This window comes from Watersipora subatra, chromosome 6 (genome assembly GCF_963576615.1).
Source record: "Watersipora subatra chromosome 6, tzWatSuba1.1, whole genome shotgun sequence".
In the NCBI taxonomy this organism is placed as follows: Eukaryota; Metazoa; Bryozoa; class Gymnolaemata; order Cheilostomatida; family Watersiporidae; genus Watersipora; species Watersipora subatra.
Window position 1 is genome coordinate 61903732 of NC_088713.1, and position 17500 is coordinate 61921231.

General features: G+C 34.9%; 1 protein-coding gene across 1 annotated transcript; it reads right to left on the minus strand.

Annotated features, from left to right (window-relative positions):
* Positions 1 to 893: 893 nt before the first annotated feature.
* LOC137398434 (serine/threonine-protein phosphatase 6 regulatory ankyrin repeat subunit B-like) lies at positions 894 to 17247 on the minus strand. The gene is made up of 3 exons (XM_068084544.1): positions 16569 to 17247; positions 14827 to 14889; positions 894 to 1066 (listed from the first exon to the last, which is right to left on the minus strand). The coding sequence occupies exons 1-3, from the start codon at positions 17245 to 17247 to the stop codon at positions 894 to 896; spliced, it is 915 nt and encodes a 304-aa protein (XP_067940645.1).
* Positions 17248 to 17500: the final 253 nt, after the last annotated feature.

The window sequence follows — 17500 nt, forward strand, 5'->3', positions numbered from 1 at the left end:
TAGTATCGCCAATATTGTGTGTTGTTAGAAAATTGTTTATGCTTTCATGTGATGCTCTGTTAAAAATACCATTTGTACTTGGCTCGGAGCAAAATTATCTTGTAGAAAGTTGTTTACGTCTCTGAAATTTCAAACTTGTAAAAACAGTAATTTTGAACTTTTTTAAATCTATATATTAAATCAGAAATGGGTAGAAAAGTGTGGAACACTGCATACAAACTATTTAAGCTCGCACAATGAGTTGATATTCAAAAAGCTGCCAACTTCAATCCTACCAGTTTTGAATATTAAAATTGATTTAAATACACGTACACTGACAATAAGCTGCTCAGCTACAGTAGAGAGTCTGACACAAGAAGATAATCCTAGACGTGTAATAGTGCAAAAAGGTGTAAAAGACTACAAAGAGCCTCCTCTACACTATTTATGCCTGTACACTGCAGACAACATTAGTTCTGTCTATGCAAGACTCGGAAGTTTACAAAAAAATAAAGACAGAATTATTCAGGCTACGTTTACAATAAATCTCAAGGTTCCCCAGTATTTAGCCCTTAGACTAGATGTGTAGTTTGTAAAAAGTTGATACAACTGGAAAAGGGTTAAGCAGTAGGGCAGCTCAGTGAGTAGCTAGTACAACTTTTCACTGCAATCTTACCTTCTACTGTTGACTTCAACTGCCATCTTATCAGTAACTCCGACGCTTTCTTCTTCCTTGCATACACCGCCTCTTCCATTGGGGTTCTGTTGTATATATTCTTTATGATGAGGAGAGAAGAAACAGTCCCAAGTGACACAGATCCTAGTATGACTATCAGAGCTGTTGTTTTTTCTCTGCTTGCGGCATCGTGTAGCGCAGTGTACAGGTAGTTATCTTGTTACTTTAAAAGCGAGTTTCAATGTAGTAAGAAAATGTTGAGGAGGGACTCTATGAACTTGCTTCCTCCATACAGTGTAGCCACTGATATAGCTGTGGCACCATCTTGATTTTTCTCAGCAGCAAACTCATACTTCTTCTCAGCAGTGACTGTATGTAGCAGTATATCTACTATATCACTGTGTCCACTTGCTGCAGCAATGTGTAGAAATGCCTAATCAAACTTGACCTATTTTGTCCAGAGTAACTCATCTGCTATGCCTTTGAGCGGAGAAAGAACCAGACGACATGTTTCTGTGTGGACCTTTTCTGCAGCGATCATAACAGCTGTGTATGAGTCATGTTTAATGGTTAACAATAGCTCTATTAACTGAGCTGGCTGGGTGGTCTCTACAGCTGCCCTCAATGAAGAACTATATATCTTTTTTATACCTGACATAATTCTGTAACAGGTTCTCCATGTTTAACTGTAACTGATGTACTGCCCTCTATTAGCTACTCCATACAGTAAACTATGACTTAAAGGTAAGGATAAAACGTGACTCAACTACTGACTTAGAAAGTTGCCAACCATTACCGAGTGGTTGCAGGTATATCTTGGATATTCAAATGATAGGAAAAGAAGCTATATATGCGGTACTTAAACAGAGCTGAAAATTGTAGCATCAAAAACTTAGCTATTATTTATTGCTGGACCAGGTGAAAATACATACAATATTAACATAGTTGTTGCAGGAAATTCCTTGCTGCCACCTGCTTTGATTCTAATTCCTAAAAGACTGGAGACTGAATACAATCAGCAGACTGCAACTGTTTCTGGCTAGAATAAAGGCAGGAAAAGCAAACAAACTACAGTTTAAAAACTCTTCACTCTTTCCATATGTAGGAATCGTTTGCTGGTCTGATTATAACTGAGGAACGAGACCAGAGCTGCACAATGAAAATGCACAGTTTTTTTTACATTTCAAAACGTCATAGCTAACAATATCAAGAAGTTGTGATATTTATATAGATATTTAGAAAATCTATTCAACCACACTATGTAGAAAAAATAATAACAGTAACATATTGCCCAACATCGACCACTATATATTTCGATCTTGTAAATTCTAGTGCTTATTCTTATAATTAAGTATTGAATGAATCTCAAAAGAATCGTTAGAAAAAATATCATAGTCATTTCCTTTACTCTCACTGCTTTGGACATCAGTTAGAATACCAAAGTTCTCAGAAGCGTCCAAAATGTCAGTTACTTTAAAATCGGCAAATAAGAAACGGTTATATTTCAGTACTGCTACGTTAATTACAGAAACCTTCGGCAATTCGACATTGCTATAGACTGGTGAAATGTTCATGTTCTTTTTTTGTGAAATGCGCACGACTTAATGGTTCCATTCTCTGACGCTTGTCATTTTGTTTGCCGGTCTTAATTTTGATAAAAATAAGGCTTGGCAAGTTTTTATAACGATTTTAGGCCAAGTTAAACTGTCTACTTATGTATAATCCGATCAGATGGGTAAGGTATAGGAAATTTTCTACAAATAATAAAGACTTGGTAGCATATAAAATTAGGTTTATACGTGTTTTGTATCGTTATTATACCTAAATGACTCCATTGAAAAATGGTTAAACTTGTCGATGAAATTTTGGTACAAGGGTTTGCGACGGCCGTTTATGAATAATTTTCGTGAGTTGTGAGCACTTATGCATTTTTCATATATCTCCCAACCAATCTATTTTTATCCAACCAACGAATGTCACTTAACCATCTGCAAAATTATTCCAAAGTGCAGCAAGGTGCTTGATTGGTGCAGATGGTAGTTGCCCTCACTGACGCGCCAAATTGATGAGTTCAAATCTCATACCGTGCAATATTTTTCTTTAAATAAGGCTTTGGACAGACACGTTTCTGATTACAGTAAAGATTAATCACCATCAGCTACTAGTTGATGAATAAATCTGTTAAAGATCCAGCGTGTCAGCCACTTACAGAGAGCTAGTGACATGTGTACATAAGTAATAGACACTCGCTAGCCAGTTTCACACATAGTGAGTTAGCCAGAAGCAGGTGCCAGTCAAGGTATACTAGTCAAGGCTCGTGCTGATCATACATTGCTTTATAACCAAACAGTCAGCTTACAAACCGCTGATAAACGACATTGCGGTCTCAAAAACACTTGAAAACTTTATTGGGCTGCGCTATAACACATTATGTTTTACTTAAAATAAGAAATTGTCTGCCCAGCGTATTTTACTCAGCATCAGAGGAGGGCAAAGTTTAGCTAAATAAATGACATCAGATTATTAACTGGGTCATCAGATTATTAACTGGGTCATCAGATTATTAACTGGGTCATCAGTAGAAAGCCCAAGCTGTTTGGTGCCATCAGCAAGACAAAGATGATCAATCAAAAATAAGAGGAGAGAATTTAAGTGGAGACCACAGAACAGGAAAAACAAGGCTTTCCTATTGAGTTGGCCAGCCTCGTCATTGCATCAAAACTGCCACCTATAATAAAATGTATTGTTCTGAAATTATGCCGCGACAGTGGTTTCTGCAAACAATCATGCTTTACGTTTGCAAAATGAATAGATGGATGATAAAAGATTATTAAATTATGATTATTCTAAGATTGGATCCATAGAATGAAAGGTTGAATGGGGAAAAACGGATGTTTGAGTTTAATTCATCTCATATTGAGTAGCATTACTAACATTTTAATATTTTGTATCTAAATCCCTATGTATCATGAGCTCTATCGGTTTGTGATGGTTTTCTTTAATCTAAATCCAATAGAACTTGTGTCCTGAAAAGCGTCAGTGCCATATAAGTTGAGGGGGATTTTAAGACTTAAAATGTGAAGTCAGATATTTGAAGTATAAGCCGTATTTATGATGAAATTACTGGCTTTTATTAAATTAACAGCTTACTTAAATATTCCGTGAACGAAAACTAGCAACTTCAAATTTCCTTCTTCGTTGTAAACGAACAATACATTTAACTTCTATCAACCGAATAACCCCTTTCTGAAAGTTGAAGTACATTTAACCAGTGATAAACTTATTTGAGTGGTTATGCTAGGTTGCAAGTTTGTGAGTGTCTAAAAGTAGAACTAATTCACTGATTTGGAGATGACCTGTAGTTGTTGTATTGAATCAACACCGTATCTGTGAATTGTCCAATTGAACAACATATTTGCAACAGTGGTTTCTACTGCAATACAAAAAGTAAGGATTTTCGGAAAAATAAAAAAATACCGATGAACAACAATCTGATTATAATATTTCGCAGTATTGCTAGTATATTGATAACATAATATTCATATGCAGAGCTTTATAATTTTCAAGTACTCAACAACCAGCATCTAACATTTTGCAAGATGTAATTTTAAAAGAAAGAATATATGAGTGGAGGTTTTCAGCATTATTCTTGCCATTATTTTCTACAAGGCAGATCTGTAACCTTCTCAAATTAAAGCAGTAGGAGGCGGAAACTGAACTTAACTATTTACGCATTCCAAATGACTTCAAAAATCAAGAAAAGGCTAATGATTAGAGAGCGAACCGGACAATGGCTGTACAAACTGAGTTCAGCTCTTTATAGGAAATCACTTCTTACCCGACTGCTAAGACAGAATAAAAAATAAGAATTCCTCAACCCTCTTTTATACTAAGCACTCACATTTACAGAGAATTACTGTGCAATGATATTTTTGGTGTATTTCCAAGAGGGTATTAACCTACCAAAAAACAACCAACTCAATATACTCCTTTAATTCTCATCCGCTAACCGTACTCAAAATATAGGTCTACTAACTTTCAAGTTCATTAAGGCTTTTTTACAGCGTTTCAATATCTGCCTCAAAAACAACATGATCGGCACAACAATCTCCGCCCATATATATGTGACGTATGCTAGCTTTTTAGGAATGGAAGTTGGGAATGTCTACTCGGATTTAGAATGATAGAGATGGGTGTCTTAAAGCCCACCGTTATTCAAATTTAACCTTCAAAATAATCTCTGTCTTTTATGAAGGTCAGATTTACTTTTTAAAATGGCTCGTAGCATGTTACAGGAAGTTTAATAGGCTGAAAGCAGAGGAATTTGAGCTCAGAAAAAGGCAATTACACAGCTTGCGATAACATTGCGTTTTTTGAGCTCATTTTTCTTGACGCTCAGCCTATTCAACGTTCTGTAACAAGCTATGAATAAGCTTAAACAGTTTATCTACCTTTGATATAAGACTGAACAAACTTTGAAGGTGAATTTAGATAATAATGGGTTTTGGGACACCGATCTCTATCATTCTAAATCAGACTAAACATCCCCAACTTCCGATCTTAAATAGCAGGCATACGCCACATACTTATAGGCGGAGCTTGTTGTTGTTTTCGAGACCAATTTTAAAATGCTATAGAAAAGCCTTACTGGCTTTCAAAGTTAGTAGACCAATACTTATTTTGAGTACTAAATTGGAATCAGCCTGTCTGATTTACCTAGAATATGCCATGCAATTTTTATGTGACAGGTATGTTTTAAGACTTAATTACAGCCAAAGGCAAATATTCTTTATTTTTTAACAAGTGGGTACTTAGTACCATCTTGTATATTTTATCTTGTTAATACCTGATACCCTGACAATCTGGTGCGCTGAGTCAAATTATCAGCAATAAATATACAGTTAGCTGCACAACCTGCCATGGTAGTGTCGGTAGCTATGGAAGACCACTCTCACCGGCCTGGTTTTATAAGGTCTGTAATCTACTGCACCCTTGCGAGTCTAGTCTGAGGAACAGAATACCACATTTCATGGTACTTGCTAAAAACATGAATATGTTTTCGTTACATCAAGTAAAGCTCATTATATTGTTTAGAAACTATACAGTTTACACTCTTGAACTAAAATATGATAAAGAGATATTTTGCAGAGTCGTGAGCAAAATTACAACCCCTGACACTGCAGCACAATACCTTTATACCTCTACATGTGAGTACCCTAAAATACAAAAATACTCGAGATAAGAGCTGACTTCCTAGCAAATTTCTTTTTTAAGATTTGAGTAATTTTTAAGATATGAGCCAACAGTTCTAAATGTTCTAAATGGCCAACACACTATATGGCTAAGGATGTGAGAGGCCACTATAACTACAGCATCATTTCGTTTTTCTCTTTAAACCAGTTTCTAAGAATATTTGAAAAGTTGGCTAAAAGTAATAGTAATTGTGAGGCAAAAATTCCTTATCGGGGAACGAAAACCAAAAAATATGACTGTAAAATTTAAGTCAGTTTCGTAAAATTTCATAAAGCATTGCTTCAGTTGTGTGTTTAGTAAGCTAAATTTATTGAAGGTAAATTCAAAGTTTCTATTATGTAGGGTCTCAAAGTTTAGTTGATCGAACACGTTGCTCTCAAGTCTCTCAGACAGCTGTTATTCACAATTTCTGTCTCAAAGGAAAAAACTCTGTGCAGTAGTACACTTAGTGATGTTATATTTGATAACTGATTGTTAGAAATAACTAGGTACTGTAGGTACTGAATTACAATGATTAGGAACATGTTCTTTTCTCATAATATCCACTTTAGCTGGTTTTTATACAGAATGTCAACATGTCAACTTATACTGAGTTATTTTGTATAGAAAATAGTGTCATGAGAATTGAGTAAATTGGCTTAAGAGCTCACTGCCTAAACCCATTAGGCTTATATGGCGAGGTATGACTGTAGAGAAGTGAGCGACAGCCAGCTAAAGGTTAAACATGTTGATATTTAAAATTTGCTGTATTTTTAATTAGATAATTGATTACTAATATTGCATAAAATGAGAATGGCATCATAAGAATATTATAATAATCAGTTTTAGCATAAGTTCTGATGTATAAATGACTTAAGAAAATACTAATAATCTGTTGATGTGTTGCACCTTCTCCACCTTAGGTCTCACATATTATACTCTTCTCTACCCTAGGTCTCACATCTTCTACTCTTCTGTACCCTAGGTCTCACATCTTATACTCTTCTCTACCCTAGGTCTCACATCTTATACTCTTCTCTACCCTAGGTCTCACATGTTATACTCTTCTCTACCCTAGGTCTCACATCTTATACTCTTCTCTACCCTAGGTCTCACATCTTATACTCTTCTGTACCCTAGGTCTCACATTTTATACTCTTCTCTACCCTAGGTCTCACATCTTATACTCTTCTTACTCCACCATCTTTGACACTAGTTCTCACGCTTGTCCACGGCTTCCTACTTGGTCTCCAGTGCATTTCATCATTTATTTCTTTAACTGTTCATTATTTTGTTCTATCTTATTTAAGCATTCCTTATAATTAAAGTATTGACTAGATTTCGTTTTATGTTATTTAAAATTTGCTTCTAGTTAAGGTATTGACCAGCTTTGAACAGTAATATAATATACGGGTGATATAGGTTAGACAGAAAGTGTTGAGACTGATTAAACGTCTACATAAATGGATTCATTCTTTGATTTTGGTCTATTAAACTCTATTAGATGATATGATCATTGAATTTTAGTGACCTTCACTGTAGGTTTTATATCAATGTTGTCTCCTTCAATGTTGCTCATATTTCCGAGATGAAGGAGTAGCTCACTAAATTGTACTAAAACTTTCTCAGAATACTTCTGGCAGGCTAACTATACGGCTCCTTGTAAAAGCAGCTTATTACCCATTAGCAAAAAAGGTGCTGAAAGTTTCTTTGCTGGATGCTTTCAGCAGTCAGTTTTCCACAAAAATACATAAAATTCTTGTTTTAGTTTTGTATTTGTTTTCTTTTGTTTGTTGTATTATTAATGAAGTTTCATATTGTTTATAAAAATAATAGCACACTGTTGTAAATTCTAAAAAAAAATTTTTTGAAATAAAAATATTATTTTTTGGCGAACGCAAATCCTGTTCACAAAAAATAGTTCACCAATAGTTCACCAATAGTTAACATCCATGTGTACTGATAAACAGGAATAGATCTCAACATAATCTAATGCATTTCTAGGTTTAATGCTCTATTCATTGCATGATTCTTCCACTGTTTCTGCTGGGCAAAGCTTTAAGAAAGCTTTTTGTCTAAAATAGCCTGAGTCTTGTCACAAACCGCATCCAATCACTAATATAACTATAAGCAAAATGTGACTCTCCCTAAGTCTGTTGCTATGCTAGAGAAATCAAGGCTATCGCATGCTGTAGCTCATCTGTATTAATAATAATGATAAGCATGAAAAAGTAGCTGTTCTTCAATTAAATTTTTATGGAACTTATTTGAATACTTTTGAAGCAGCAAATACAAATTTATGTGACTTAACCGCCCAAAAATTATAAAACAGCCTAACGTTCAATTTTTATCCTAGGTAGATTGCAGACTCTTTTGCTTCATGAGGGATTCCAGACCCAATTGTAAAATATAAATTTGAGCAAAGTAGTGCTTAATACTTTGAGGTATGAGCTATTGCTATTATTTTAACACTCGAATTATTACACTGCATTCTAAACTTACTTTTCTTTGTTGTGTGATTTTTATATATGAAACTAAACTAGTTAAAGTTTTTTTTTTGACTTTTGGTATTTATTTCAACTTTAGTCCTACTATTTACGTCACAGAATCTACTTAGGCTTTTGTATGAACTTGCTCTGGTCTGAATATTCATGCTTGCGATTAAATGGGCTTATCTAGAAAAAAGAAGTCAAATGTTGGCAGACAAGAAAAAAGACATAACACCTGCCTGTCACATAATTCATCAGCAAACTATTGTGATTGTTGTGTAACATTCCAAGCTCTAAAATGTTAGTAAATGAAAGGAGATAATTCTATTGATCAGTTTACTCGCTTCACCTTGAGTACCCTTGATAGAACTGCGCTATATCTGGCACTAGTTCTTGCATTTGGCAATGTAAGCCCCTTTTTCTTCCATGCATGTCATTTTTTATTCTACACAATAGAGAAGTTGAGACTAAGCAATCACATAATAGTCAGAAAGAGTGAAACTATGAATGTTTTAATTTACAAACGAGTCCCGAGGATACAAAAACCAATTTAACTATCTGACAACTACAGATGTGTAATATTGTATTGCTATAAAGAAATCAAATGCTATCAATCATGTGATAGACAGTCTATTTAGAGATGACATGAGAGCAGAGCTTAAAGCGCTCCTCCTTGTTCATGTATTGACTAGCTATGAATTGTAATATAATATAGCTGTAATAGAAAATACAGAAACATTTGAGGAGGGAAAATGTATAAATAAATTATAAAATACATCAAAGTGATAAATATAATCAGTTAAATGAACTGCATTTTAGATTTTAGGCATTATTGGATTGCTCGCGCAGGTGCTTGACATATGTCAAATAATATAACAGTCGATATGTTACCTAGCAATACTATAGCTGTTAGATGACTAAAGTAAATAAACTATTTGAGCTGTATAAAGGGTAGCGCACTAAACCTTTACAATACAATAACAAAGTGAGATTACTAATACAGAGAAAGGGTTCAAAAGTATTAAATACCATAGCTAGCTCAAATCTTGTGGAGCAGAAGCTAATATCACAAGGCTGGGCAAAGTGCCGCTCTAGAGCCGAATGCAGCTTTTTGCAAATTTTGTTACGGCTCTTTTAAGTCTGTGAATATTCAAGCTCTTTTGAAGTATATAAAAATGTAATTATAATATACTGTACAAAACTACATGCTTTGGGACATTTTAGGCTTATTTAAAAGTGCACTAATACTAAATTTTATATAGCCTACACATGCATCATGCGTCATAATTCATGACATCATGCACATGTAGCTTTTCCAAAGTAATTACATCAGTTTCTGGCCTCATGATCACAAAATTAGAATGCTCCAGGAATGTTCATCAGGAAATGATTTCATCATGATTTCATAAAGCTAGCTTACTTAAGATGCTGGGTCTTAGTTGGACATGTCATTTGCATTTAAGCCAAATAATGCAGTTGTGGTAGCAATGGGACAAAACAAACCATTTTCAGAGTTACAATGGCAGCCTCACTAAGTAGAAAAAAAATAACCGAATTTAAAAGAGAACACTAAGATGAGTAGACCGTGAAATATGCATTCATCATTAGGAATGACAAACCGCAATGTTTATAATTGTGCCAGGAACCGATCTCCGCTAACACGAAGAGGAACATCAAACGACATCCTATGACGAAGTACAAAGAGTTCACTGCTACATTTTTACTAAGGTTTGTAGCTAAACATCAAAAGCTAAAGAAACTTCAGAAATGACCACCTTTTTCAGAAAATATGCTAGCTTTTTTCACAGCTACTGATGAACGCGTAACAGAAGCTTCTCTACGAGTGTCCAAGATTCTAGCAAAAGCAATGCTTTCCTATTCTCATCCTGAGAATGTAAAAGAATACATGGTTGAGGCTATGGAAACATTTTTTCCAGATAAGCGTGATGGGATTGGTAAAGTCAAAGCAATACTACTTTCTAGGAAATCTGCTACTGGTAGAATTGAAAGCATTAATGATTATCTCAGTATGGCTTTGCTAACCTATATAGACCAGGCAGATTACCTTTAAATCGTTATTGATGAATCTACTGATATAATGGATGTTGCTCAATTAGCAGTCTTTGTCAGGTATGTAAGCTACTGTGTGTACACTAACAACTGGTAAAGTCATATTTACCATGCAATTGCAACTGAAGTCATACACGTGCATCTTTGGAGACAGTAAAGAGAGAACACAACTCCAAGTAAAAAGTGATGCACCATATATTTTCTGATATTTGCGTCAAAGTTACTAATTCATGTATTTATACTACATGTTGTTTTACTAAGCATAATATTATGCTTTAATCCTATACATTGTGTTGCTGATTACTTGATGGTGATGAAACAAAGGAGGAGGTTCCTACTTTGGTTGGATTAGAAGGAGAAACCACCAGCCAGGCTATCTAGGATGCCCTCATTAAATGACTTGATAAAGAGAGCTCTTCACAAATGCATATCGGTAACAACAGATGGCGCACTAGCCATGGTTGTAAGAGAGCAATGTGTCATAACTAAATTGATGAAGGATATGCCATCAAAGTTAGCATTCCATTGCATCATCCATCAAACTGTTTTATGCGGAAAACTAAATGATCACTTTCAACAACTAATGTCTAAGGCTATGAAGATGATCAACTACCTCGGTTACGCCCAGCTACGTCCAGCTCTCAGACACATAAACGTAGAGAAGTTTCCTAAAGAAACCTTGCCACTTGTGAAGATTTACTAACATACAATAACGTTAGACTAAGTAAAGGAAATACTCTGTCGAGGTTGTGGAGTATTCGTCAGGATCTAACCTCATTTCTAAACGCATGCACAAGCCTGAATGCAAGACAGTTTTAAAAGATGATAAGCTTTTATAAAAATGTGAGTGACTCTGCCTTCCTTGCTAACATCTGTGGCAATGATCTGAACCTCAAAATTCAAGGGAAAAACAAGACTCTCATTTATACACTAGTAACTGTTCAAGCCTTCTCACATAAGTTGGAGTTGTTTCTGGTGGATGGGCAAGGTTGTATGCTTCACTTTCCAACTCTAAAACAACTTTGGATGCGTATAGAAATATGGCTTTTGTACAGCTGATTACATTCATTTTATTGAAAAGCTGCCACAAGAGTGTAAAAATCGATTTAGTCAGCGTCAATCTGTGAAACAGATCATTCAACTCATAAAAGCACCTCAGAATGCAAAGCCTAATGGAGAGGGGGTTAATCAGTTGCCATTGAAAAGTGTTAATGTCTCATCTCGGCAACTGTAGTTGTGTAACCTCAAAGGTACAGATATACATAGCAATATATGTTGATGAAATTGAGGAGACCTTTTACTTGAAAGTTTCAACAAAGGCTGAATATGCACAGTTTGCTTAACTAGGAAAATGGTTGCACACTGTATTTGCTGTCACATGTATATACAAAGCAGCATTTTCATACATAAAAAAAATCAAGAGAAAGTTGAGATCCACTTTGACTCAAGAACACTTGTGTCAGCTCCTAAAAATAGCATGCTGCAGTAGAGAGCCAGATTATCAAGAGATAATGAACAGCCATAAACAATTCCATGTATCTCAATAAACTTAAGTTATACAAATCTCTTTAGGCTTATTTCAACATTATTCAATGCTATTGTAAAAGTATTGTAATAAATAAGTTTAATTGCAGTACAACTACCAAAACTTGTAGTGTCAGTATGAAATGTTATACCGGTAGTACACATATATTCGTCTCCCGAAAAACTTCCAACCTGAAAATCTGGCTCTTTAAGAAAAAACTTTGCTCATCCCTGCAATATCAGTATGTTGCAAAGCTGCAGGTTTTTACACAATAAAATTTTTTTAGTCTCGTTTCCAATAGGTATTTAAAAAAGTCCAATGTACTGGTAACTGATCCACAGGCTACATGTAGTTCTAAGTTCAGTGTATAAATTGTACAAGATCTACTGAGTGAGTACTCAAGGGCACTCATCTGAGTCAGCCTCATAAAACCTTGTTCAAGAAGGTTCGAGGAAGTCTGACTTTTACTTCACCAGTGCCTCTTCCTCAACAGTACATTTATGTAGTTCAGTTGGTAAAAACAGGTTCATACAAACTGGCATATTTACTCTACTTCAATGCAAGTAGATGGTTATGTGTATTTCCCCTTTAGGCATTGTCGCATTTCACCATCTGGGAGCTTAGTCTAAGAACTTTGTAATATATTTTACTGAGCATCTGGGTTATAAGTGGTTGACATCAAAGTTAATAAAATAGATTTTGCTAATTGTGAATAAGATGGAGTCTGTGTTTCTATTTTGGTGCAGATGGAGTTGTGATACAATGCCTATGTATCTTTATATACAACATGTGTTAAGTTCCAGTATGAATAATAAAACGAGATGTGGTTTATTAACTCTCATAGTATGTCTTGCATTAACATGTAGATGCCACAAAAAAACTATAACAGTAATAAATGTTACATGTGTGAATAATAACACAATATGTGGATTATTCACTCTCATAGTATGTATTGCACTGTTACCTTACAAACTTAGTTTATAAAACCATTAGCTATGGCTTTTTAATAATTAGTTATACAAATGCATTACTTGTATTAGAATATTTAGCTGTATTAGAATAGATAGCACAAAGTTAGCTTGATTTAAGCTTTATGATGGGAACCTAACAACATGTTTCTTATAGATCTAGTATCCTGACAGTTTAGTGTGCCACAAGAAGTGTGCTTCACTTACGGGGATTTTGTGTAAGCAAAAGGGGTCTCCATGGTTGGGACAGTAATTTCTTCTGAGAGTTGTGTGTTTGAATCCTGTAAAAAGTAATGTTTTTTCTAACTTACTACTGTGACTTTGGCAGACTCACATGGCTTGTCTGACTGTGAAGATTAACAATATAACTTACCACTCTTGAGCTCTATATAAACATAGATCATTTTATATAGCTACTCTGTTACCAAATGATAGTTTCCCAACTAATGATAGCATAATGTCCGCTATGTTATTTTGAGGTATTTTTTAAAACATCAAATCATTAGGTTTCTACTGACCAGCCTTTTACACTGAGACAAAGCATGTTTTGAATTCTCCATTATTTTTTGCTTCTAGTTAGCTCGCGAACAGTGCTCTTTACAGCGTAGCCTCAAGTCATTGATTGATTCATCATGGTTTATTGAACTGAAGGTTATTTTAATTCTTATAAAACTTATCACATGTGTCAAGCCAATATCTTTGCAAATCTCGATCTGATTGGATTCAAGATAAGTTGCTGCCTAGTTTTCTGCAGTTATTTAAGGCAGTCAAGGGGGTAAGTAACAGATTCATTGGTTTTCCAGTTGCATACTCAGGTTTAAATGAAGAACAAAAAATTAATCATAGCTATATTTATATTTAATTATAAAATAATTAAACATGATTAATATTCAAATAAAGAAAAGCGATTAGTTTTAACTATCTGGATCATGATAGTGATCACCAGTAGAAATCGTATCTCCTGGAGCCTGTAGGTACATAGTAAGCCGTTTCAGCTTCCTCTCCATGGCAACCATATATAAACAACCATACATTTATTAACATAAAGAGAGAAGAACTTATAGAAAAACAAAGTTTCGTCTTACCAATAACAGCAGTTAGCAAGAATAGCTTATAAAACCGGCATGTATCAGTCTAATAAAAATGGTCTAAAAGTGAAACTGCCACTGTTTGGTTGAAAATCATCTAACTTTAAACCCTGAGCTGGAGCAGGGAATTTTCACATATTATGTTATTCTAGCAGCGTCAACATATCATTATAAATTCACTAGAAGTGAGTTACCATATAGAATCAGACCGACCATGATCTGAACACTGATTTAACAGCTCTCATTTGGCAATCACAACAGGTGATTAACCAATTGGTACTTGCCAATCAGATGTCCAATGATTTGCATTGCAAAGCTTTGGTATACTTTGCAGATTATAGAAACGAATAACTCCACAGTACTACCACTGACAATAGACTAATACAACATTTGAATAAGAAGACACCTCTTGCCTGCTGCTCAGTTTTTTGCTGCAGAAATGAGTGTTTCCGCTCACTTTCTTTCTTTAAAGCTAAAATTTTCTGCTCGCTTTCTTTCCGTAGAGCTGAAATTTTCTGCTCACTTTTTATCTGTAAATTTTGAATTGCTTGCTGAGCCTGTTCTAATACTATAAAATAAATAATGATATAAACTGAGTCTCAGATAGAGATTGTTTGGTATTTAATAAGTGGCAAAGTTAGGTTGAAAAAACTGAAGGAAAATGTGTCATCTGGAATTTTATATTACGTCAGTAGCGGTAAGAGCCATGTTACTGTTCTAATATTATCAGAAGAACAAGTTCCTGATAATGAAAACGAAGACAATAGCCAACACACTACATGTTAGTAATAAAACTTACCTTTAGCTTTCTGCTTATCCGCCATCTGAAGATCACATATCTTCTCGTTAGCGAATGCGAGAGCTACAATATGGTAGTAGTAATTTTTATTAAAGTTGTTACAACAGGTACTATGCAGTAACTTAGTGCATGATGATGGAGACATTCAACAAATGATTACCTATGCCCATTAGCTATTCATGGGATTCATTTATTTTATTTATGTATATATTACTGTTTGTTATACATCAAAATTTTAAAGTCAACATCTATGCTAAACAAATACAGAACCAAAAGCACTATTTTCCAATGGTGCATCTGGAGAATTATTTCCAGATAATAGTAATAAGGGCTCCATATAAATATGGTGCCTATTTAGAAGTTGATTAATAATCATATCGAAACCATTCATGACATCAAGACCCCAACTTTATATCAAATATATTTTAAGATAGCAGAACACGGAGTAATGTTATGTTTAAAATTATATGTGGATAATAAATGCAACAATCTCAATATGATACTGCCCATTTATGATTTTACACAGCGACAGACAGAATAAGGTCATTCAAAAAGGCTAAAGAATTTCTCTAGGCAGTGCCAGCATATGAGTATTCCAACTTTAGTTCAACATTTTATTAGCTGTTACTACTAGCTTCTGCCATAAGAAATGAAAGCATACAAAGTCTCATATTTACTCTAACAGTTCATGTGGATAATTTTGGCATAAATTGAGTTAAGCAGTAGATCAACAAAATTTAGAATTTAAGCTATATTTTGTGTTGAAAATGTAAACTAAATTTTATGTTAGTGGAGTGAGTTAAAGGTTGACTTGCAACAAAATTCACGTTACAGTTATTTAGTATCAAAAGATTCACAATGTTTTACTCTGTTGTGTTGTGGGTGCAAAATATGTGGGAATGTGATTCCAAGCTCTTAAAAGCTAAAAATTGAACAGTTAATCGCAGCCACTTGAGACCGCCATAGTTTGGATTCTCTCTCCAAAACAGCTCAAATGTGATGGAGTTGTGAGAGATGGTTTCTGTTTACATTTTTATGCGGCCTTATTCGTCAAAATATTTTCACAAGTATACTTCACACTTTCAATTAAACAATGTCCATTGTTCTTACGCGTCTACTTTATCGTCATTGAAATGCTGTCAATTTTAGAAGCAATATCTTACAACTTACAGTGAAAATTCATTTAATTTTTTAACCTTACTCCAAAGGAGTACATACGTGTATCAATGTTTGATAATCAAGACAAGCTTTTTAGTCACCTGTAATAATTGAAAAGTGCTGCAAAAAATATTTGCAAGGTATTGGGTCGCATGATCAGACTACGACTTGCCGATTAGACAATGCCGAAACACAACTGTAAAATAGCGAGCATCTATATTTGATAGGGGGTCTTTGGTAAAACCTGAAGTGTTGTCATAAATTAGTGCTACGATAAGTTTTGTGTTGAACTTTTTATTGGCTTTTCAATTCACGTGAGAACACCACATGACAAGACAATAACCAAACTGTCATGACAACGTCAGAGAAATAAACAGATTCCAATCTACGGCGGATTTTAGTTTTTGAGTGTTTTTGAGCTAGCAGTCACATTTTACATATTTTGCACCTACAACACAACAGAGTAAAACATGTTGAATATTTTTATACTAAATAACGGTATTGTGAATTTTGTTGCAAGTCAACCTTTAAGCAATGTAGCTTTTCTAGTGAGTATCTGGTATCACACTGTATAACCATCTTACCTTCACCTATTGGACCCTTCTGCCATCTCTTCATTAGTTCTAATGTCTCTTTTCTACCCTTATATTCAGCTTTTTCCAATGGAGTACAGTTAAATGCATCTTTCATGTTAAGGAATGAAGAGGCTGTCACTGAAATCATGAATCCTAGCATGACCTTCAAAGCAGTTGTCTCTCCTCTGGTTGCTGCCATATGTAGTGCGGTGTGCAAGATGTTATCCTGTATCTTCAGTAGTGAGTCTCTCTGTACTAAAGAAAAGTTGTTAAGGAGAGACTCTACACACTTTTTCCCTCCCCATCCTGCAGCCAATAGTAGAGCTGTGTCACCCTTTTCATTCTTCTGAGCAACAAACTCGTACTTCTCAGCGCTGACTGTGTCGAGCTGTATCTCTACAATCTTACTGTGTCCCCTCCGTGCAGCAATATGTAGAGCTGTAGCTTCATCATCCATCTTTTTCATCCAGAGCAACTCATCTGCTGTGCCTATAAGGGGAGATATAAGCAGACGACATGCTTCAGTGTGGCCTGCTTCTGCCGCTATCATCACAGCTGTGTATGAGTCTATTCTGATACTTAGCAATAGCCAAAGTAGCCTAGCTGGTCGGATTCTCTCGAGAGCTACCCTCAATGAAGGAATATCAATCTCTCGATCTCTTAAATAATTCCTTAGCAAGTCTTCCATTTTTACCTGTAATACAATTCCTGAACTCTATTAACTGCTCCGTACGGTGAAATAAGATAGAAAAATGAGGAAAATTGGTGTCACAACTGCTTACTTAAAAACGGACAACCATAAAATAGTGACTGCATGTGAACCCTGAATATTTTCAAACTATAAAAAAGATGCCAGGGATGTGATATTCAGGCAGAGCTGAGAAATAAACAATCAACGCTTTTGCCATTTGCTTTCCTATAAATTAACCAGTTTAGTGTAA

What these genes read in the sequence shown, in the direction of transcription:
- LOC137398434 (XM_068084544.1), bottom strand. Translation starts at nt 17,247, where the DNA reads ATGGAAGACTTGCTAAGGAATTATTTAAGAGATCGAGAGATTGATATT. An exon ending in GAAGGGTCCAATAGGTGAAG is followed by an intron (nt 14,890 to 16,568) that starts GTAAGATGGTTA and finishes ACCATATTGTAG; the next exon opens with CTCTCGCATTCGCTAACGAG. An exon ending in GGATAAGCAGAAAGCTAAAG is followed by an intron (nt 1,067 to 14,826) that starts GTAAGTTTTATT and finishes ACATTGCTGCAG; the next exon opens with CAAGTGGACACAGTGATATA.